General features: G+C 39.9%; 1 protein-coding gene across 2 annotated transcripts in view; it reads left to right on the top strand.

Annotated features, from left to right (window-relative positions):
* The first annotated feature begins 375 nt into the window (after nt 1-375).
* Nucleotides 376-23,967, top strand: part of CCNY (cyclin Y) — a 122,271-nt gene continuing 98,679 nt past the window's right edge. Inside the window, exon 1 of one of the 2 annotated variants that reach the window (XM_062621548.1) lies at nt 376-853. In XM_062621548.1, the coding sequence (XP_062477532.1) occupies nt 700-853 (154 nt within the window). In that variant the 5' untranslated portion in view covers nt 376-699. The remainder of the gene's footprint in view (nt 854-23,967) is intronic. The other variant, XM_062621550.1, reaches the window with a different exon arrangement.

Raw genomic sequence — 23,967 nt, 5'->3', positions numbered from 1 at the left:
CTTGGCTGTGAGCTGATGCACACGTGGAGGCGTGTGTGGGGTGACCGGGGACGCCTGGCACTGCGAGGCTGGCTTCCAGCCTCCTGCGGTACGGCCGCAGCCCTTCAGCACCGAGGCGGCCCGCTGAGAGCGGCCCCCGCACCCGGCCGATGCAGCCGCTGCTGGCCGCCGGGAGCGTCCCCGGCCGCCCGCTCCCGCAGCCCGCCTGGCGGGAGGCGTTACCGCCCGCTTGAACCGGAACCGGTTAGCGGGGCCGCCCGGGGCGGCTGCTGTTGCCGCCGCCGCTGCTGCTGCTGCTAGTGCTGCTGCTGCTGGTCTGCGACTGCCGCGGAGGTTGCGGCGTTGCCGCCTGGGTGCGTGCTGGGAGCAGGCGCGGCGGCTGCGCGGGGCGGGGGAGGAGCGCGGCGGCCCCGCCGCCGGCGATGGGGCTGTGCTTCGGCGGGCCCTGCGCTGCCTGCCCGCGCAGGAGGGCTTAGTTGCCGCAGCCCACGCCGGCGGGCCGCGCTGCGGGTCTGCCTCCGCGGATGAACCGCCGCGGGGACCCGCCGGCCAGTGCAGCCGCAGGGCGCCGCAGCCGCCGCCTCTTCCCCCGCCGCTCCTCCTCGTCTCCGGCGCTGCCCATGGCTTCCCGCCGCCCCTGCTGACCGGCCGCCCCTCGCCTTCTCCCGAGCCGGGCCGGGCCGGGGCAGGGCAGAGAAGATGGGGAACACGACCTCCTGCTGCGTCTCCTCCAGCCCCAAGCTGCGCAGGAATGCCCACTCCCGCCTGGAGTCCTACCGCCCCGAGGCCGAGCTGAGCCGGGAGGACACGGGCTGCAACCTGCAGCACATCAGCGACCGGGAGAACATCGACGGTGAGGGCGGGCAGGGAACCCCCTGCTTCTCTTCCCGTCTCTCCCTTCTCCGCGCGGTGAGGCCACGGCTCTGCCCCGGGTGGCTCCCCCCGCGGGTGGGGCCGGACCGGTCGGTCCCGCCGCTGCCCCGCCACCGCGCCCCTCAGTGCCGCGGCGGCTCGGTTGTGGTCCCCATGGCCGCCCCTGCGGGGCTGCCGGAGGTGTCGGTACATCTGCGTGGGATGCAGCCTCCGGAGCGGTTCCTTTCCCCAGGGAGAGCTGTGTGGGACCCTTCATGCGAGGGCTGGGTAGCACACACACCGCCCCGCCGCAGCCTGTGGCAAGGTGAAGTGTTTGGTCCCGGGTCTGCGCTGCCGAGACCCGTTTCCCTTCAGGGCGGTTTGAAGTGTCATTGTAGACACTGTGGGCGCTCGTCTGCTCCGCCGAGGCCCGGCTGACCCAGAGGCAAACCGAAGGGTCCGTTATTGTCTCTGCGCTGTTGGCAGGGCTGGAAGCGCGTCCCTGCGGTACAGAGCCGGCGTCACCTTTGGGTATGTCACCTGCCAGGCGGTGGCGGTGTAAAGGACAAACCCAGCCAGCAATGCAAGTGGGAGAAATGTTATTCGTAACAACCTTCTCTTCCAGTGACTTTATCTCCCCCCCCCGTTACTGTCGTGATGAGGCACTGCTCTATGAAATCACGAGTAACTCCTCACCCTCTCCTTCTCTGCAGTGATATTCAGAAAAGCTGTATTCCTGTTCCTTTACTAGTGACTAAATATGCTGCTGTTGTGGTTAGCCAGGATACAGCTTAATTTTAAAGATGTGGGTTAATATATACTTGTCATTTAGTTTTTGATTAGTTGCAGTATTTAGTCCTAAAACTTTGCTTGGTAAAAGGTCAGCTATCTCATGGATTAGTTTACATGAACTGGTTTTGGTAGAAAGCCAGAAAGAGGGACTTTGGTGCACTTCAGTTTGCCTTCCACATTTTTTTCATGGCTTATTGGATTGTGATTTTATTACAGAGTTTTATGTTGTCACTTCTTGACACAGGCAGAGTTATGAGGCCATAGGAGGAGATGGGTTCCCTCCCTGATTAAGATTATTTCTTTTAATGAGACACATTCTGGAAATATGAATGTTTTTAGCTGTCTTTGCTACGTGCAACAGAAAAATTGAAGCGTAACAGGATCAGTAAGTGGAAAAAAAGGCATAATGGTCTGGTCTGAGAAAGCCAGGGAGATGAAAGAACCAATTGTTGATCTGTGAATGATGAATTCTTCCAACACCCGTGTTGTCTCTGATGGTACGGGTTTCTCCATCTATACCAACACAGTCTGCAGTAAAGTTTCTGGTCAGAGATGTGTGGGGTTTGTGTCATCATATTTTTTTTTTTTTTCCTCTGTGTGGAAATAGTAAGTGCCTGTGTGCTTGTTGAAGCGTGCATATACTGCAGATAAGTTTCTGCATCTTGGCGTTTGTTTGCAAAAAGAAATCGTTTTATTTGTTTGATCAAGGACTGCGTGCTCTGTCTCTCTTCTCCTTTAAACTGCAGCTTAGAACACAGAAAATACCTTTGTGTTATTTATTTTTACATCTTGCTGGCACTGATCTAGGACAGTTGTCTGTGTGATGTTGCATGTTCAAATAGGCAAGAGGTCCTTAATTCTGAAAAAGAGTGAATGATTTTGGGTTTTGTTTCTCTGCCTAACTCTGATTTTGTCCCTCTTTATAGATAGATTCTGAGAAATAATTTTTCACTGGTGAGACTGATGGATGATAAGTATCTGTATACACAAAACAACTGGACATACTTTGGGTAAACCAGCTTTTTGAAGTGTGCTTTGTTGCATGCGGGAGTCATATTCTCTGAAGGTCTCTTGGTCAAAGGTGGTAGAGTGATTACTACATGTAATAAAGTGATACTGTGATTTTGATATTTTATTTCCTATTAGACTAGATATTATGCTGTATGCCATCAAACTTGTTTGAAGTTTGATGGCATACAGATGTTTGCAGATGAGACACTGGGGTGTGAAAACCCCTTCCTTCACAGTAGAGAATTCTAATGATATTTTTATCATTTTACAATGATGTTCTTCACAAGGAAAGAACAATAGCCTGGTTATCTGTGTCGTGAAGAGAAAATTCTGGATGTTGATTCCTTAGTCCTCCCACAAGTCATGATATGTTTCCCAAGAGTTTCTCAAAAAGTTTCTTGTTTTCATTTTTTTAAGTAAGTGATAACAAAGACTGATGCACTGAAATGAGACTTTTTTGGTACTTAAGATTTGAGTTTCTCACTGTTCTTCAAATGAGAGCCTTTCAACCCAGCTCAATACATGTGGCTGCGACAGTCAGGCTCTCAAAGGGCAAATTCATATCTGCAGAGGCATTTACCTTGTGAGTGGTACTTTCAGGGACTGTAACAAATCATGGTATGCAGTTTCTGAGTTAATCTGTTTCATGTGGAAGTTGCTTTCATGCTTATATTCATGGAAATTAATAAAACAATTACTTTTTTTTGACTGGGTAGAGCTGTTTGAATAAAACAAGAACATTAAGAACCTTTAAATCAGAAATTTAAATCAAATTTGAACCTTTTAAGTGCGGCCTGTTTAAGCTTTTACAAGAGATGTGTGGTTTGCAACGGTTGCTGACCCTGTTTCTGGCACTATGAGAGGGGAAAAGGGAAGAGAGGGACGGATGTCAACTTGTAAGAGTGATATTACTGGAGGTTTTAGTACTGGTGGGACTGTTTGATGTTTGCCAGTCATATATACTTCATAAGGAAATAACTTGTCAAATCTGCCTTCAAGATCACACCTTTGAATTGTCTCCTATAATTCAAATACAATACCAAATCCAGTAGTGTGTTTTTAAGGAACGGCTGGAGGAATTCTACTTCAGTAGGAGTGGGTTTATAGCAAGATTTTCTCTGTCCCGTCACTGGTACCCTGTTAGAAAATCTCAATTTCCCTAAAATTTCACAAGTGTTTATGAAGTGGTCTGTGGAAGAGATTTGATTTATCAAAGTACTTATTCTGGAGAATTATAATAGTGAATTTCTCTTTCTTGCCTTTTCTCCCTCAAAAATTCAAAGAAGGTAACAAACTTCTATAAACATCTACAGATGTGGAAAACTTTTACTTCGGGATTATTTTGTTTGTTTGTTTGTTTGGGTTTTTTTGGTTTTTTTTTTTGTCTTTTTTGACAAAGAGCAAGAGGATGATTGTAGTAAACAGAGGTTACCGTCTGGTTTTGATGACCTGTTTCTGGGGGGGAGCTTCAACATTTTTCACTGCTTCACATTTAAAACTTCAGGAAAATTCTGGCAGTGGATTCAGGATTTGAAGATTTCTAGCTCTGTCTGTTTGCAGGCCAGACATTTTTTTTACAGCAGTGTTAATGACAGCAATAAATAAAAATAGTAGAAGACCTGATGTATTGGATTCAGTATCACATTTACACATAAACTTTTGTCTGTGCATGCCATGTAAGCATCTTGGTGTATGCACTGTTTAAATCCTGGCCAGCTGGACTGACCTTAGTCTGGACTCTGCTTAGACATCAGCAGGTCACACAGTCAGACCCACAAGTTGACAGTTTAACTTGTGAAAAAGCAGCGTGTGCTGATGTGCTCAAAAGTGATTTCTCTGTTTGAAGCATGATTTCTGTAGTAAGCTTTTCAAGTATGGAGCTGTGGGGAGGGGACAAAAGGAATGTCTTACCACAGACATGATGACGTGAAGCAAAGCTGATGCCTGTGATGGAGTTAGTCAAAAGGCTGTTCTTGAAATAGAGGCTAGATGGGGAGTTCCTAGGCTACTTGAAGGAAAGACAATTCTTAATAACGAGCCCCTCCCATATTGTGTCCTTCCCCGAAAAGTCAGGTTGCCCCTTCCCCCCTTTCTAAACTCATGCTAATGTTACAAGGTCATTTTTCATTGCTGGCTCAGTTAATGTCATCCTGTGCAATTGTACATCACTGATAAACCCCTTCAGCCCTTTTCACAATGGGTGAATCATGTTAATTGTTTTTGCTGTGTAATGCACAGCCTCCTAAGAGTGGACTGCTGTTTAAAAAGCCATTTCTTTGTTTATAGATTTTTTCCTTCACCTTCTTGAAACTGACATATGGGAGTCTTTGAAATGAGGTTAGTAATTGTGTATCTCTGTCTATTGGGTGTTATGGGAATTTTGAGATTTTAGCGAAATACAGGGAAGTTTTAAAATGTCTGCCCTGTAAACACAGTGAAATTTTGCTGAAAGGGAATGCTGGTGTTTTCAAGAGCAAGGGTGTGATGGGTTGCGCGTCGTGAAGGACCTGACCTACATTCACAAAAGTCAAGCTATAAGCACTTCAGAAGCAAATTGAAGATGTAGTATGTTGCGCACAGCCATGCCTGCTAACACCTGGATTGTAAAAGGATAGTCCTTAAAAAAAAAAAAATTAAAAATGGTCTATTTGGTTTACAGAAAAGTCTTTTTAAGAAAAATTTCTTGTTCCTTTAGCCAGAGTTCCTGCACAGAAATGATCCATATGCTTTTCAGTGCTGTTGTTTGCATCACCTACCTAAGCGTGTCAGAGATCATGCATCAAGCTCCCGCTTGCAGTCTTGTGCACCAAAACATTAAAAATAGAGCCTGCAGTGGCCTACATGACTGAACTTAGTACGATACTGCATGTTGTTAGTGATGCATACCTCTCAGCTTGCTTTTTTTCTTCTGCTTTCAGTTTTGTCTGTTTATTCTGTGCTGCGTTCTGCTTCTCCCAAGAGGCATCACCATGTTGTACAAAGCCTTCCTAGAACCTCACTTTCACATTGTTCACATCAAATCACAAAATTTACACCTTTTATGAAGTCGGTAGTTCCATATTTAGCTGCAGAAGCTTTCAGAGGCACACATGCTAAGATTAATCATATTCAAACTTACTTCTGATGAATTTCATTAGCGTGCTGCCATTTGATCAAGGTTTTCTTTGCAAGTGAGTTACACAAGATCAACAGTATTGGCTGGGTAAATTGGTACTTGAAGCAGAATGACAAGTCTTGGAATTATAGGTCTCTGAAAATGGAAGGACTGTTGTATTTTGAGGTAGGTTGTTCTTTAGATTTTACATGTAATAAGAATAACGTGTTTTAAAAGAGTGCAAACCTCTCAGCTGTGTGGCCATAGCTGTCTGATCTCATTTTCTGTGCTTACTGAAGGTTTTTCAAACTTTCACCATATGTTTACTTCATCTCAGGCCTTGTTCAAGGTCAGATGGTACAAAAAGCACCCGCATGGTGTGACACCATTTTCTGAAACATGCAAGATGCTGTTTGCTGTGTGTATCTAGCGACTTACTGACACCGTGAATGCCTTTTTCTGGCTGCTCTCTCTAACATATCAGGAGCTTGGAAGGGGAATAATTGTGCATTGCCCCAGTGCCTGTCCTTGTCCTGCCAGCAAGCTGCAGATGAGGCGTAGTATAAATACCTCCCTTGTTTAGTGTCTTTGCAAGAATATGAAATACACTTTACAAACTGAAAACATACACAATATATAGCATTTCTTTGAGCTTTCTGTGTAGAACTGAATCGGCATTAATTTCGCTTATTTTCCTTTGAACTTGAATAACTATAACTTTTAAAAACTGTTAATTTTCTGTGTGCATTATGACATATGGAATGATATTTTTATTTCATCCTGCAGAATATTTAATGTATGGTGAATTAAATGTATGTGAAGAGCTAGTAAGTGATAATAAACTTTGTAAATTTAGAAGTTTGTTATTTAGATAGAATACTGCCATCAGTATGCTAAGGTAGTGCCTTCATTGGAGTAGTTGCCACTTCCTCCATATCTTCTGTGATGGTTTTGTCTCCTTACAATCCAACTTTAAAAACAAATATTCCAGAATTGCTGAAACGGAACAGTTGGGATTTTCATGTTTCCCAAGCTGAAACCCTTTCCAGAAATTTGACCGTAATGCAGAGATGGGTTTAATGTGTAGATCCTGTACATCATCACAATCCATTCCTCCAACCAGTTCAGTTTGAGCATCAGCAGCTCTTGAGCTTCTTCTGTGAGGACTTGGTTAAATTCAGAGTGCTCATTAGCCTGAATTGGATGGAGAAAGGCCTTAAAACCAGCAGCACTGTCCTGAAGACTAATCCTTACCACTATAGAAACTGGCCAAGGAGCTGTGATAGGTGTTAATGGGAAATTGCTAGTGAAATCTGGTTGGAGACTTTACATGAACACCTTTTTTTGTTTTTCCCATTTGTTTTTATTTGTTTCCTTTCTCATCTCTCCTGTAACATTTTGGGCCTTCAAGCTGTAAAGGACTTATTAGACCAACTATCATCCCGCTAGGACAAGTTTCTCGGATCAGCAAGAATGTACGTAATGCTCTAACTGATGTAACTTACTTCTCTCTTTATTTCTTTGCAAAATAATTCTATTTCTCTCAAGTCAAACTAATGCTGAAACCATTCTACTGAAATACCTTAGCTAGCCACCATAGATGTAGCTTGCACTGCAAAAGTTGTGCTCTTGTCTCACAGGTTTTCATGGTTTGAGCAAAATACATTGATAAAACCAATATTTTTGTTGCTGTGAGTGGCACTGCATTACTACCTTTGTGTAAAAATGTTGCAGAAAAGTGTAATATTTGAATGCTAGACATGTTTATAGAGTAGAATTAATCCTAAGATTAAGAGTGTATTCTCACCCACCTTGCGTAACATCTCCCACGCCCACCTACACTGAGGGGAAGAATGTCTGCACTGGTATCCCTGCAATGCCCTCTCTCTTTGCAAGAACAGTCAGCCTTCAATGACTTATTAGGGCAACAAAACTGGTGAAGAGTCTAGAGCACAAGTCTCATGAGAAGCGGCTGAGGGAACTGGGGGTGTTTAGTCTGAAGAAGAAAAGGTGCAGGGGGAGCCGTACTGTTCTACAAATACCTGAAAGGGGGATGGAGATGGCTGGTCTCTTCTCCCAAGTAACCAGCGATAGGACAAGAGGTAACAAGATAGGACAAGCTGCACCAAGGGAGGTTTAGATTGGATATGACGAAAAAATTCTTCACTGGAAGGGTGCTCAGGCATTGGAACAGGCTGCCCAGGGCAGTGGTGGAATCACCATCCCTGGAAGTGTTCAAAAACTGTGTAGATGAGGCCCTTAGTGACATGGTTTAGTTGTGGTCTTGGCAGTGCAGGGGTAATGATTGGAGTTAGTGATCTTGAAGGTCTTTTGCAACCTAGTTGATTCTGTGTTTCTATGGTTCATAATTTTCTTTTGGAAAGACCCCACCCAACTGTAGTTAAAAGAATTGTACCTCGGGCTTTTCACTTGATTGTTTCTGTGTCTGCAAAATGATTCTTACGTGCTGCCAGTGGCTGAGATCCAGAAGATATCAGATGGGAAGTGAAAAAATTTACTTTCAACGGTATTGAAACCGGTATGACACTGTGTTGAAATTTTAAAAGCTTATTTTCTTTGCTGTATTGGTATTTCATTACAGGTGGGATTTGATGTTATTCCTGAATCCAAAATGTGGATTGTAAGGAGAAAAATCTGTTCCAGAAGATACAGAGGAAGTCGTAACTGTCATGATGAGGTGCATTGTTACTCAGTGAACATGCAAGACTGGTAGTACAGGGATCACTTCCTAGATTTGGAAAAAAGCGGATTATTGGCACATTTAAAATTGTTTCTGGTATGCAGTTTATCCCTGCACATTAGTATTCTGGTACCTTCTTGTTGCTGTTTGTTATTTATGAATGCTTATTTATTACTGAATGCTTTACAGTGGCTGAAGAAACTTATTGCTGTCTTTGTTCCTTGAAAGAATTAATTGATTTAAGATACTGAAAGTAATACTGTGTGAGAAAGAAGGTATACTTGATCAACAAGGGTGTTTTGAAGTACTACACTTTCTCGGTGCTCTGCAAACTCTCTAAGGAGGTGATAATTCAGGAATTGTGAGTTTATGTATGTGAAATGACTGGTTGTAGTTATGCTTCTGTGCTTGCACTTGATGGGTTTTTTTTACTATTCATCAGTAGTTCTATTTTACACATATGTATGTTGTTGTTTCTTTATCCTCTTTTCTGATCTTCCTGCCAAAGAAGATTGCATTGGTTGAAGATCCAAAGTCTGGGAATTATAACTGTTGTGAGCAAGGCAGGATACGCTTCCTTGCTTTGGCTAAAAGAAACTTTCAGGCTGTGGTCAGTGAGCTTTACAAGCAGTAATTACATCTCTAAAGTGCTTTGTGAGCTGTGTCGTTCTGTAAAACGATGCAAGTGATGTAAAGACCTTGAAGAAAGTCTTTCTGCACTTGAAATTAATTAGACCTCTTGATTCCTAGGGTAGTGTTCAGAGTTTTTGATGTCAGCTGTTTTTCTAGCTTGAAAAAGCTTGTCTGTGTGTTGTATCACGTAACACACAGTTTACATTCAGTAAGCTATAGTCTCTACTCATGTAGTGTGTTTACCCCCCGACTTCCTCCTTCTAAAAGAATGCTGTTAAAATAACAAGTGTCAAATATTGGTTAGGAAAAAAAAAAAAGTTATGATCAAGAACATGTAGACAATCCTAATAGGAATTTTTATCTCTAGGCAGTTGGTTGGTTTGCTTGTAATAGGATTGAAGTCTCCTGTGTGTCTGTTAGATATTATCATAACTGTTATGAATCAGGATCTTTACAGATCTGTTCTGGTACCTGTTTTATTTTCTTTTCATTTTGGAGAACTTCAGAGGACTCATGTTGGTTTTATTAGTTAAGTTTATGAAACTGTAACTGAAATCAACAAAGACAAAATTCATATGGTAAGTCCAGTTATTGCAGAATGTTTTGCCTAACCATTCAGTGCATTATTCTGCTATGTTTATATTTAGGAAAAAGCCCACGGATTAGCATCTTATCAGAAAGAATTTTATTTCTAGTTGATAACTCTAGTTTCAACTAGAGCTGTAGGAAAGGTCTGAGATTTGATGGATCCCCAACCTAGTAAAGACTGCTGATGATGATCTTACTTTGAAATTCTCTGCCCTATTCACACCCCTCTTAAAATAGGGAATGCAGTTAAACTTTTAACATAGTTCATATATATGGTTTGAAATTTTAGTGTTTTGACTATTAAATAGTAGTCACTGATAGATTCATTTGTGTTTGGAGTTACTAAAAAGGGATTCTGAAATGAAGATATGGAAGCTTTCTTCTGATCGGTATTTTGACATTTCTTACGTGGTCATATGTAGTAGATTTTTCAGATGTTAAAATAAACATTAAACCCAGCTTCACAAGTGAATAACAAGATCTTTTGCATGTGCTGCTGCTATGAGCTGTATGTCAATTCCACCTGATGCTCTCTGTGATGCATAGCTCTCGGTGGCCCTTCATGCCTAAAGCTTTGTGTTGTGACTGTCCCTACCTGGCAGAAATCCATGTGCATTTTATTCAGTCAGTCAGCGGAGGTGGAAAGGGTGTGAAGAGTTGGGAAATGCAGCTGTACTTTAAGCTTTGAAATCATGCTTCCTGCAGCTAAATGTCCTCCTTCCTTTTAGGATAATTCATTTGGGATGACAAGTGTCTAGTAAGCTGCATTGATGATATGCAGTTATCCACTCTGTCAGACATAGAAAGAAATTAGAATTGAAGTTTTGCGGAGGTGTATGCATACTTTTTTGAGGGTTTGAGGGTGGAAGAAGGATTCCTGTAACTGAGATGGTCCTAGAGATCCAGTTTGTGATAAAAATAATGTTCAGTAGGAGAAATTTAACTGTTGTTTTGTGGAAGAAGCAAACCAATACTGCCTTTGAAAGCTAAAGCAAACAACAACAAAAAAATAATTTAAAATTCCATATATAAGCAGTGATGTATACTCTACATCTAGGAACTTGTTTCCCCTTGGCAAAATGGATATTTAAGTGAAATGGACATTGCCAAGTTAAATTTAACTGGAAGCGAATGTTTTGTGAAAAATAAGCTCTTGACATTAAGTCATATTTCTTTAAAAAAATTATAATAAGGAGTTATTTTTGTAACAAGCATTTGAATCACAGTTTATGCAATACAAACACTGAAGCTTTATGTTACTACATGAGAACCTGAACTTCAAACAAACAGTGTGAACTCTTATATTTGCATACATGTGGTAGTGTGGTTTGGTTATTTTATTTTTCCCCCCTTTTTTTTTAATCCTTACTGCATGCTTTAGTTTTTGAATATAAATTTGCAGTTCAACAGCAGTGAATTTACAAATGGGTGTGGGTAGAAAACGAGAAGAGAACTTAAGGGAGCAAATTCTTTTGTCTCTAATTTTGTGTGGATTATCTCAAAATGGTTTCACATGCATATCGACGTATTTGTTACTCTTATGGAAAAAGGTGTAATAACACCAGCTTATGCACAGTGGCTACTGAAATGAAGTGTGATACTTTCTGAGGCTGTGACTTCTGTGTGCTAAAGAGAGTTGCTCACTGTGGGTAAGCCACTGTGTGATGGAACTGGCATGTGCAGAAAGGTCCTGTGCATACAGCTGATGTCTTAATTTCCTTCAGTTCCTGGTGGCTGAGATAAGCTGAGGGCCTCATCTCTTACTGGGTGGCTGGGTAACTGATGTAAACCCAGCATGGTATTTGTCCTTAGGATATTTGTGAGCTTCAGGAAGCTCCAGAACTGTTGGAATACAGGCTAGAATTAGGCAGCAGACTCCCCTACCCACCCACCCCCATTTTTTTTTGTCTTTTTAAATGTATGTATTCTCAAATGAAATCTTTGTACATAAAATTTTATATTTAACAAATATTTTGGACAACAGGATTTTTGAAGTAAAATGTTTAAAATGTTATTTTCTCTCTCTCTTTTTTGTTATGTTGCTAGTATACTGTTAAAACTAGCTGAAGATACATTCCTTTCTGATCATTGCCTTCCTCCATCCCTGTAGGTTTGGTTGGACTGTTCTTTCTCTCCTTTCCCTTTCTCCTTTTTTGTACATCTCTGTCATAGCCTACCTTACTTGTCACCTGCCTGCTCTTCTCAGCCCAACCTTTTTCTATCCCAGCATACAGAAGTTCCTGTCTCTTATCTCTCTCCTCTTGACTCTTTCTGTTTTGCTGTGATTTGGGAGTTACGAGTAAACAATACATACAGCATATACTAGAGCACGGTCAGTGTAATGATTCCAGGATGGCATGTTGATTTCAAAACCCTGATTTAGATTACATTATGTTTGCATTTCAATATTTGCTGCACATTCCTAGTTTCCTACCTCTCCTGCATGTTTTATAGTCAAGCAAATAAAATAATCTTTGTTCTTTCAGATTTGTGTGGTTATCCACATACTGGTAAGATTTCTTTATTTCCCCATTGTACCTTTGGACTTTTAAGTAGCATTGAATCATTGAATGTGTTCTTTGATCTCTGTAATTTTCTTCATGATTTTTGGAAATGTGCACTTTAATTTATGCAGTGAATTACAGATTGATATTAGAAATAAACCATGGTACGAGTTGTAATTCTTAAAATAGGTTCTGAGGCTGTGTAGGTTTTCTGTTTTTGAAGAGCGTGGAATGCATATACACTGTTTTCTTCCAAATAAAAATCTGAAAAGAGATTGAGTTAATAGCAATGCTAAGATTTGCAATTCATGGAAAGAAACTCTTGATAATTACCATCTTTGTAGTTGATACTGTGCCCCGCTTCAGTGTGTCCAGCTGTATGTAAATCTCCTCTAACGATTTATTTTTGCATTTCTTTCCTCATGTAAATGAGGAATCTCTTTGGTTTCTGTTTGGGAACTCAAATCTGATTGACTTGGCATCTCCTACTTGAAAGGCAGGATCTGTTACTGCAAAAGGTTTTTCCTTCTGTTGTCAGGGAGTGGGAATGTGTGCGACTCTGAGCTCAGAGGCAGTCAGTGGGACGTGATGGCCCTGTTGTGGCCAGGTTACCTGGCAAACCAGGTGGCACCCTGAGGCTTATGAGGGCAAAAAGGGCTGCTGTCCTGCCACTGTTGGGTTCCTGGGATCCAGCTGCACATGCAGTCCTGTCCTGTCCTGTTGGGGAATGGTGGGACCAAGGGGGGGTTTCAGCTCAGTGTCCGGTATTCTTCTTCCCTTGGTTTTGTTGGCCTGTGGCTCTTGTCCAAGTGAAGGTTTTAGTTTATGTCTCTGTAAGTCAGAAGCACTCTCCAGTCGTGTTGTCTACTTCTCTTTAAAACTGCTATGCAGAAATTTGCTGAAGTAGTCACAAGTGCTTCCTGTGCAATACTTGTTGGCCATGCCATCATCTCCACACGCAGCTCCTTCAGTCTAATCATGCTTTGCTAATCAAACCTGTAGGGAATGTCACATGTTAAGTCAGTAGACTGCTAAATGTTGCTGTATCTATATGACTTCATTTCTCTCATTTATGTGACAAAAATTAGTGGAGGCACCTAGATCTCAAGAGAATGTGCTGACTTGCTTGAGCCATTGTCAGTACTTACATGGGGATTTTAATCCTTTTTTTCATCAAGGCAAAATAGTTCTGATGCAGGTAACCTTCCCTTATCTGAAGGGGGCCTACAGGGAAGAGGAACTCTTCATCAGGGACTATAGCAATAGGACAAGGGCAATGGGTTTAAACTTAAAAGAGTGGAAGTTCAGGTTAGATGTAAGGAAGAAGTTCTTTACTGTGAGGATGGTGAGGCACTGGAACAGGTTGCCCAAAAAAGTGATAAATGCTCCATGCTTGGCAGTGTTCAAGTCCAGGTTGCACAGAGCCTTGGGCGACATGGTCTAGTGTGAGGTGTCCTTGTCCATGGCAGGGGGTTTGGAACTAGATGATCTTCAGTCCTTCCTAACCCAAACCATTCTGTGATCCTATTAAATAAGGATATGGTGTGTGTGGAAGAAGATAATTCTGGATATAACAAGTACTTTGGCAGGGGTGCAATACTGTATGATTCAGTACTGTGAAGTTTCAGTAAGTGCACGTAAACTGTATATTCAAGTCCATTGCTAGCTGTAAAGCACTTCTGTTTGCAGTGATGTTAAAGCATCTGAGCTTGTTGTAGTCTTGCCATTAAATACTATGATAAGTTTGCTAAACAGGACCTGTGTGAGAATAATGCTTTTTAAACTAATTCAGTACATGGAACATACTCTTGCAAGATGCTTCACATTCAGTTGTGTATTCAGAGCACTTGTTATGAGGGTATATTGCATCTGATTTATAAATAGTCCTATTGACTTCTTACTGCTTTCTACAGTTCTTTTTCCTCAAGTAACTTGGGTACTTTTTTCTTTATATCTGTTAGAAAATAATAGGAAAAGTATGTGCTGATAAAGCTTTGTTGTTGATGTCTTCTAGTAATACCTAGCTGTAATCTGGAAAATATTTGACCCAGGAGCCTGTTTGATCTCTGGAAAGATCTCTGCAGCAGTTTTCAAGTAGGAGTCTGACAATATTTACTTATTGTTTGGAGAGAAACCCATAACTTAGTTCAAGAAAGAAGTTCTGTGTCGCTGCTAAATGGCATTATCTCTGTCTGTCTTACTGTCTTGGTATGGTTTCTTTGTTCACCCATGATATTTTCTTTGCATTCTTCTCTACTCTTTCTGTCTTCTGTTTATCCCTTTGTGGCAGGGTTTATTTGTTTTGCAACAAGTAAGCTTTCTTATCCTAGCAGGCTGAAGTAATTATCTCGGACTGGGTCATGATAGCATTTTTTGATCCCATAAATAAACTTGTGGTTAGTGCATTTTCTTAATGGATCTTAAACCAGATGGGAGGAAAAAGTCACGGTTTCCTTATGGTAATATATAGGTGTTAGCCCCAGGCACTTGCCTGTATATCTTAAATAGTTAATACATTGGTAGTTACCATTAATTATTTCCATTAGTTTCATTCCTTCGATTAAAAAGGATCATTATCATCTCCATGGTGGAACACTGACCTAGTAAACAAAGGAGAATCAGAAATTGCTTGCAAATGAAGGTTGTTGTGATGAATAACACTCTTTATGTATTCATGCTTGTGCTTATTGATATAGTATATTAACAGTGGGTGACTTAATGTGTTTTCAAGCTCAGACAGCAGCAATGTCCTCAGCTCTTTTTTTTACCAGAATGATGGAATTAAACAAAAAGGATTGATGAGATTTAGAAAAAAGAAAGCTAAAGCAACTTGGATATTAAATAATCTTACAAATAGTGTGCTGGATTCTTGGAAACAGGATTTTTTTTTTAATAAAGTTAATGTATGCCCTCTTCCCCTTAATGGAAATTCTTTTATTTCCCTCTCATAAAAGATTTTTATTTTTTAAAGACAGAATCTTGATGCCTGCAAGCTAGAATTAAAAATAACAGCAGGCATCTTTCAAGCAAAGCAATCTCCATGTCACCAAATAATATTTGTGAGAGAATTAAAAGCCCTTGAAACACATCAGAAGACATATGGTGAATGGGTAGAGAAATACTGTTTTATTCATTGATACTACAGACTGAAGTAGTAATTTCAGTGTTCCAAATTGCTTACTCAAATACCCTTTTCTCGGCTCTAAAACTCATGTAGATTTAAATACTAATCTGTTGTAAATAAGCTCAACTGAAATCAGTGGAACTACATTTAGGAAAATGTACCTGTTTACTTTCCCAGGTGATGTATTGAGGCAACTCTTAAAGTCAAATCCAAATTTTGGGAGCTCCTTTAGGCTGTGTCAGTTTTCTGAGGACCGTACGAAAAGAAATAGAGATGTTCTCTGCCAGTTCAAAACAAGTAGAAAGTTAATCTAGTTCTTGTAGTAAAATTGCTTCCTTGAAAGTAAAATTATACTGTAATGTTTATAGAACAGGTTGGTTTTAGTTGTGGGATTGGTGTGTGTGTATATATATATATATATATTTATACATGTATATATAAAAAGACCCTACAACTAAAACCTTTCTGTAGAGAAAATCAGGGTTTCCATCTGAATGTAGGAGCTATTCCACATAGGTTTCTGCCAGGAACATGTAAACCAAATATTGCTGATAACAGCCAGAGACTCATTTTCCTAATTTCTTTACTTGTCTGTATACTGTACAATAGGTCTTTTATTGTAAAAAAAAAAAAAAAATAATAATTTTCTCTGTGAAACTATATTTAAAAGGTAGCTGACCAACTGCTCTTCTGTCTCCCTCCCTCCTTCAGACTAAGGGTCTGTTACTGCCAACGTTATTTTCTGATGAGTATTTGCTGTGTATGTAGTATGCTAACATACTCACTGCATGACTAACTTTCAGAAAGATGAACCACTTGATTACTCTGTAAGGTTAAGAAGCAAGAGCAAAATAGGCCTTTACTAAATTTTGCCTCCTTCCAAAAAGTGCCTTACATACTTGTCTTCAAGTGTTGTATTGGCATGCAGCAGAGAATTCGAGAAATCCCACAGTTGGTCAAGTCAGTGTCTCTGACAATAGTGGCTGCTCAGAGAATGTGTATATTGAGCTATATCAGATGAGCCTTAGAGAACAGAATACCTGTAAGCATATAAAAGACACAAACAAGAAATAGAACTCTATGGATGTGACCTTACTTTTAAAGGAGAGATAGTACTAGCCTTAAAAGAATAAATATGTTGACGTTCCTTGTATATAAACCTCTGCGTTAGATTTGGGTTGCTTCTCGTACAGGAAAGTAAGTTTGTCTGTGGATTTTTTTAAAGTATGCTCCTTTATTTCCTAGGCAAGAGGGCACATGCCACAGTCCTACAGAAATATGCTGGTACCTGAGCAGCAGACATCCTTAGATATTTGATAGTTTAATTTTGCTGGGCCTAGGCTACAGTGAGGGTCTGTGAGCACACCACGACAAATTTTCATACAACTACAATGTTGAAAAATACTTTTTTTTTTCTTAACAAAACTATGTAATTTTGAAAAACAGTTACCACATACCAATACCTTTTATATGGACATGCAAAACAAGTTAGATTTTCAGTGTGAAATACGGTTTTAGTGTTTAGCAGTACAATGGCATGCATTTACAGACTGACATTTGCTTTAAAGGAAAGAGCAAGGTGTTGGCTTTCTCAGGGTCAGCCACAGAAATGGCATAGGCTTTTCAAAACTAAGTTGCTAGCATACTTCAGTTCTGGCCTCCTAATTTCTGGAGGAGCCATAGTCAGCCTTACGGTATCTAGTTCTCAACTTTGAGTGCTGAGAGTGATTTGGGTGTTACGCAGGCAATAAATACTGCTTGGTGGGAATGCAGTCAAGCCATCAGCTGTGCTTCATAGTCTGGTTTTTCCTTGCCTGATAGCACTGCACAAAGGGGAAAAGGAACTTGAAACATGAAACTTCTGTTAACAGTTAAAATTTGCTGCTCTATGTGTTGGAGAGCATTGTTAGCGCACTGAAAAGAAAATTGGATTTATATCAGGACATATGTTACTACTGGATAAGAGGAAGTGCTTTCTTCTAGAAAAGGTGACTTCCAGAATATACTGTACTTGATTATGTAGGCAGGTTTAGTAATTGCAAAAATTCCGTGCTAGATAAGCAAGTAAAATTCAGAGGTTAAATTAAAGTTGAAGGCTAGCCAAATGGTGAAAGGTGATGTGCATATCAAATTACATATACTGGGGGGGAAGGGGGGGGGGGAGAAATCTGTAACATTCCTCTCTGCTCTCCCCATTCTGTAATGTACTTATTTACAAGATAGATGCTGAAGGAGGAGGCAATATTGCAATTTGAAACTGCAGTCAAGTGCTCAAGCATTTGTGGCATTATTGTTTTGGTTCCCTTTCATTTCCAGTGAATAGAAGAACCTTTTAAAAGATTACATTTCACAAAAGATTAGTGTTCAGAATATTTAGTTTCTGATAGTCAACAGGTGACATTCTAGACAATAATTTTAATGTATTTTATATACAGCTTATCCAGAGCACTGATTAAGAAAACACGTTTACTTTCATCTTTTACTGAAGGAATTTTGGGCTAGTTGAAAAAAGGAAAGATTTAATTTCTGTACATGTCTGTTTGCCTATCTTGATTTGAAGCCTGATGAGAAATGTGGCAGATAAAACCTACAAAATGTTACACTGCCAGTATTTTGGAAACTGCCCCTTATCCAGGTCAAATTCTGAGATTTGAAATCTTGGCCATTTTTAATATAACTTTTATCACAGTATCACAGTATGCTAGAGATTGGAAGGGACCTCAAAAGATCAACTAGTCCAATCCCCCTGCCAGAGCAGGAACACCTAGATAAGGTTACACAGGAATGTGTCCAGGCGGGTTTTGAATGTCTCCAGGGAAGGAGACTCCACAACCTCCCTGGGCAGCCTGTTCCAGTGTTCCGTCACCCTCACTGAGAAGAAGTTTCTTCTCAAGTTTAAGTGGAACCTCTTGTGTTCCAGTTCCATCATTGGTTTAGAGCAGTCCACAGTCATTTCTGAAATTGCAATAAAGTCTCCATGTTGTCTGGTGCTACTTTACAAACATTGGATATGAAAGTAAATAGACAGAAGGTGATATTATTCTGCCATCTCTCTGTTATTGCCTGCTGCTACCTACTTCTAGCTACTGTCTGCGTTTCCCTGATTTCTCGGATGCTCCTCTGTTTCCTGAAAGTAAAAGTTTTATACGCTGTAATAAACAGCCCTTTGGCGTTCTGCAGTTTCTTGTACCTGAAGAGAAAACCAGCTGTTAAATACCTCCAGTGCAAGTGTACAGTGTTTTATGGAATATTAAATGCAAAATGGGCATTTTAGCAGAGTATGTGCCCTGCCCAGTGGTGGTCTCTCCATTGCCTTCTGTACCTTCATTCACAATACTGCTGTGTTCAGCAGCAGTAGCTGTGTCGGGGACAAGGTTCAGCAAACACCTGTTGTGTTTTTCTGCTTGGAGGTGGTTCTGTTTAATTGGTGGATCAACAGTCAGCATCAGAGTCCACTATCAGCATTCATCCTGCTATTGTTTGTAAACTGAGTATTGTGCAGTGATGGGCACTGGAACTACAGCTAGGCAATTGAAAGACAGCAGAGGCTTTGAACGTCTTTGCTTTGGCATTTATCATCTCAGTTTTTTCTCGTGTTTTAACTTTGCCTTTAGGAAATGGAAAAATATGTTTCTAATTAAGGAAAAATAATTGCAAGCTGTGTTAATATCGTTAATTCTGGTTTGTGTTTATCCTTTCACCTGTATCTGCTAACCAGGATATATAAGCATTTTCTCTGTGAGGGTGCTCTTCTGTAATTTTGAAAAGATTGTTAGCTGGTAGAATATTAGTAAGTAATTCCTGCCTTATTTGTATTGCCATTGAAATATTCTTTATCATTCATTACAGATTTTCATGCTTAAGAGAAAATTTTGTTATTCACAAACAGTGCTTATTTTCTGATTCAGCTGGGCTTCCTCACCTCCTGCTGATTGATGAGTTATAAATTCCTATAGACTAGTGAAGAATTGTCTGCTTTCTAGTCAACTGTTGTTTTTTCCTTGTTCTGGTTTTGAAATGAATGTATTTTCAGAAGCTTCTTGTTACAATTTAAATCCTACCAGTTTAATTCCAGTGTTTTCCATTTCAAGTGATCCTTGATAGTCCTCTTGGCCATTTATTCTGTTTTCTCTGTTGCTATGTGGAAAATGTCATTTGCATGGGGTAAATTCACAGTTGGCTGATAGGCCCAGGTATGTCGTAATATGCTCGTTCTTAATTTTTTAAAGTTTGAGTAAGCCTTCTAGAAACAGTGGCAATTCCCACATACACCTATTTGCATATATATGTATATACTTAAAAGCATGGAGAATAGTTTGTGACTTCTGATTGTTTATACACTGCAGGATATTGGGAACTGTAGGATACACACAAAACACAGCAAAGTGGTACAGAAACCAAATATACTGTTGTGGAAATTCTAAGCAAATACAGTGTCTCTGTCCCTCCCTCTCTTCCCCTCCCTCTCTGTTTATGTATAACCCATTGCTTATTAAATGTTTGCTGTAGGAAGTTAACATGGATGATTATTTGCAAATGATGCACCACCTTGAAACGTGAATGTGTTAGAGAGATGAACAATGTTTAAATGTCATTAAGAAACTTATGAAAACTAAGAAATACATATTTTTAATTTTAATTAAATAATTGATGTCTAATCATACAAATTAACTTTATAATTGTGTATCAGCTATTTTCATGACCATAATTTTCATGTGATTAGTTATCTGAAATTATAACTTGAAAATAGTTTCTTACATTGCCAGTTTTGAATTGGGACTTCTGGCACAGAAAAGGACAGGTACATGTGCCTTTTGTAGCAAGTGTTAAATCAGAGTAATGGGGGTCTCCTTTTTTCAAATAGAGTTTTTTCATTTTCCTGTGTTATGCTTCTCAGTTCATAAAGTAGACATCCACAAACAGAGGAATCAAAATCTCTCTGTAAGGAGCACCACTCAGTATAGCAGCAAGAACTCTACAAGTTTCTATTCTCAGTAGTCAGAGAGCACCTGCTGCCTTAAGAGGCGTGCTTATTGTTCAGTTTAACTAACTTGCTGGGATGACACTGTGAAATTAAGATACAGGAATGGAATCTTTAAAACCTCTGTTTTAGCATTTAAGTATGTGAAAGATTTGACTGGGTTATTTTCCTGTGCCCTCTGAAGAAAGCAAATGATTCAGTAGACTTCGAACATGTAACTGAATGGCCCTTTTTTTTTCCAGAGAATTCGGATACATTATTTTTAGGGAAACAATAAATCACATCTGTATGCCTTAGCATTTAAGTATTTAAAGCATTAGTTTTGTATTGATTAACAAAATTGCTGGAAAGTATTTTTTCCATCCCAAAGTAGTTGCTCTTTTTAAGTTTGCTCTAGCCTTTTGCTTGATGCTGTAGTGCAGAGATTGTTCATTTCCTAGAAAAAGGCAGAACAGAATTGCAAGTGTGCTTCAGGGTTAACCCTGGTCTCTGTGGACAAATTGATCCCTTGGAAGGAGTATCTTTGTGTGTTTTGTCTAGCTCTAATCTTGCTTCTGTGGTGGAGAAACGGTGAGTAATGAAGTTCTTTAACAGTTTGTTTTCCCTCAATTAATTTATTTACAGACTTTTAAACATCCTAAATTCTTGAAAGTCAAATTCTGATGCTGATTCCAGATAAAGGAGCACAGGTGTCACCAGCTTATCTCAACACTGCAATCCCTTTTAAGGGCTTGAATTTTCCTTTTTTATCCGCAGGCTCATGTCACAGTGTCTCCTTTCAAAGCCACTCAAATGTGCACTGAGGTTGATTGCTGATATCATCTGAAGCCATGGCAGGCAGGAGCCTGATGAGTTTTATCTCTCTGCCATAATGTGCCTATAGTAGGCAAAGTTTCTGGTATAATAGTTTTATGCTTTCATTTTTAAAGTATTGTATCAGTCAGTTATTTTGTGTGGAACCAATATAAGGAGCTAATATTGGTAACCAGTACAAAAGTATAATATTTAAATAATGTTTCTGTGCACTTGCTGCAAAGCTTCCATTTAATATTTACCAAAAAAAAAAGAACAAGAAGAAATGTATGAAAGACTTTATAGTATTTGTGAAATGCCTGTGCTGTTTAACAAGCAGTGGTACTGTGGGTCATAAAATGTACAGCATGTTTTGGTTTTGCCCTGGGAGAGTGCTTATAGATTCGGGTTGTGTATTTGTTCCCAGAGCTTTATGAGGTGGATGAGGTGATGGCCTTGGAGTCTGCTCCATGGAGAATTCCCTGTGCCAGACCTGGTAGGATAGAAATACTGCATATTTGCATCCTCCCTTGTGTGTTGGTCTTGCTTCTTGGAGATGTAGTGGTCTTTCAGTCCCTAGAAGTATTAGTGATCAGAGCTGGCCTTAAAATCCTGGCAAAATGGAAAGGGGACTCTGTTGTGGTCTAAGAGAGAAACTGGATTGTGTTTCCTTATTTTGAAGTTAAAGGCTCCTTTACATTTGCCTATGAAGTCTCTGTACCTGTGTTGTAGGAAAAGGAATTATTTTTCTTTTTTCTTGCCACTGTGAATGTTGAGTTACTGCTGCTTCATTTTTGGGAATCAGCTGGGGATGGACTTTTAAGTGAAGGCACTGTGAAGGTCCACTTCTAGGGTTCCCTGTATCTGGGTCCTTATCAGAAGGGAACTCTGTAAGTTCTAAAGTTCAAGAGAAACCAGAACAAATCCTAAACCAGTTGAAAGGTGAATGGATAACTAGTAGAGGCTGTATTTTATGTTGTAAAGCAACACACTTGTCTGACAGGGAGTGAATAAATCATTTCTGACAGCTGTATAGCTTTCCGATAGAGGAGAATTGCAATGACCTGCTTAGGGGCAAAAATAGATAACAGCCATTAAAATATATGGCAGATATGATAACCAGGTGTTAAAAATTCTTCAAACATTTTATTGGATTTGTTTTTTTTTGTATTTTTTTTAATTTTTTTTTTTCCTGGGTTTTATTGTTTTGTTTTGGGCATTGTGAAAACAAACCAAGGGATCCCAAAATCTTAGTATGTAACAGCACTCTGAGTGAACCATAGTGTGCCTTTTCTTAAGAGATCTGCTTTGCATTTTGTCATCTGTGTGTGTTTTCTGTGTGTTAGAGGATTATTTTAAGAGGCCTTTTTCAGAGCTATACAACACCTGCAGTTTTTTCTACAATAATGCTAGGAAGAAGCAGCAAACTTGAGTTTGAGTTCCTGTAATCTCCCGTCTGGCTTGTGGAGTTAGCTTCTTTCATGCCAGAACTTGTTTAATTCTGAGATACTTCAGGAATAGGACCCCATTAACCTTTCAGTTTCAACATCAGTGAAATTTTTCGTGGTTCAATTGGTCATGCATCTGTTGTGGCATGTTGCGCGCAGAGGGGGCTGAAAACTGCCATCAGAGGCTTGAGTATGAGAAGGGGGTATTTTGAAGTAATCCTTGTTATAGCTGAGACTGCTGTGACGTAGACCTGAGCGTAGCTGGCACTAAAGAGGAATGTTGGAGCCCTGTAACAACTGGTTTTTCAGCTCTGTGCAAATACGCATGGGCAACTACTGTACAAGTGGTAAGAAAACTGAAAATCACAAACTTCTTGCACAAGTGTAATATGTTGTCTTACCTGATAGTAATGAATTCACCATTGCTTTTACTTAATCTTCCTAAAACTTATCTTCTGATTTGGGGATTTTAACTCATTTCTGTATCTTGGTCATTTATGGATGTCAGAGGTGCATAACTCAACGCCTGTCAAGTTACATCAGGCATGACAGGACAGGTCATGTTAAGTCTTGGTTTGCCTTTGGCTGCTCTCTTTTCTGAGGGCTTTGTAAAAGTCTGCCAGATTTTGATTTTGACCTGTTTGAATATGTAGTAGTTAAGGCCACATGAGTTGTGTTGTGCTCTTTGAGTTCCTCAGATAGGGTGTTCTTATATATAGGAACGTTGTGCTGCACCTGTGTAGAGAAATAGGAAGTACTGCATGTGTCCTCAGTGATTTAAAACGGAGATATTGTTACATATCTGATGCTTTAAATCAAATTACATAGTACTAACATATTTACTGAGTTATACTCAAAATTAAGAACAGTTAATATTCTCTAAACTAATTTGGTTGACAAGAGTTCTGTCTCCGTCTTTTCCTTTGATATAAAGGCAGAAGTAACTGAAATAAAACACTTGCCCTGATTCTTTTGCTATTGCACTGAAATGTAATCAATGGAAATCAGTGGAAATACCTTTAAATGCTGAATCACATTTCTTGTCATCTGTTACTTTATTTTCTGCCAATCATTCTGTCTTCTGAAAACAGAAGCGCTATATAGTTGGACTTCAGCAGTCATCTAGCAGAGAATTCTGCATAGCTTATTCGTTAAATTTATGTATCCTACATGTTTATATCACTGGGGAAGAATAATTTAGTTATTTTCTGTTTGCAGAAATGCTTATCTTCTTTATGTAGATTAGTTTACCATTTTACCCAGTGACTTTGAACAAGCATCCTCCTCCTTTTCCCTGTCCTCAAATAACCCCTCTTCCAAATTTTATGCATTTTAACTTCATTTTTCATATCAAGGTTTGTAAGAAATAATATTTATTTCAATGCTACAGTGACAGTACTGATATATTTTAGCTTACTTGTCATGCTTCCCTTGACTGAGCACTTTG

Source organism: Pezoporus occidentalis, unplaced genomic scaffold (genome assembly GCF_034315485.1).
Source record: "Pezoporus occidentalis ecotype Australia unplaced genomic scaffold, CSIRO_AGI_Poc_V1 ctg23, whole genome shotgun sequence".
Classification (NCBI taxonomy): Eukaryota; Metazoa; Chordata; class Aves; order Psittaciformes; family Psittacidae; genus Pezoporus; species Pezoporus occidentalis.
Note: the sequence above shows the minus strand (reverse complement) of the source record. Positions and strands in the feature narration are given on the sequence as shown.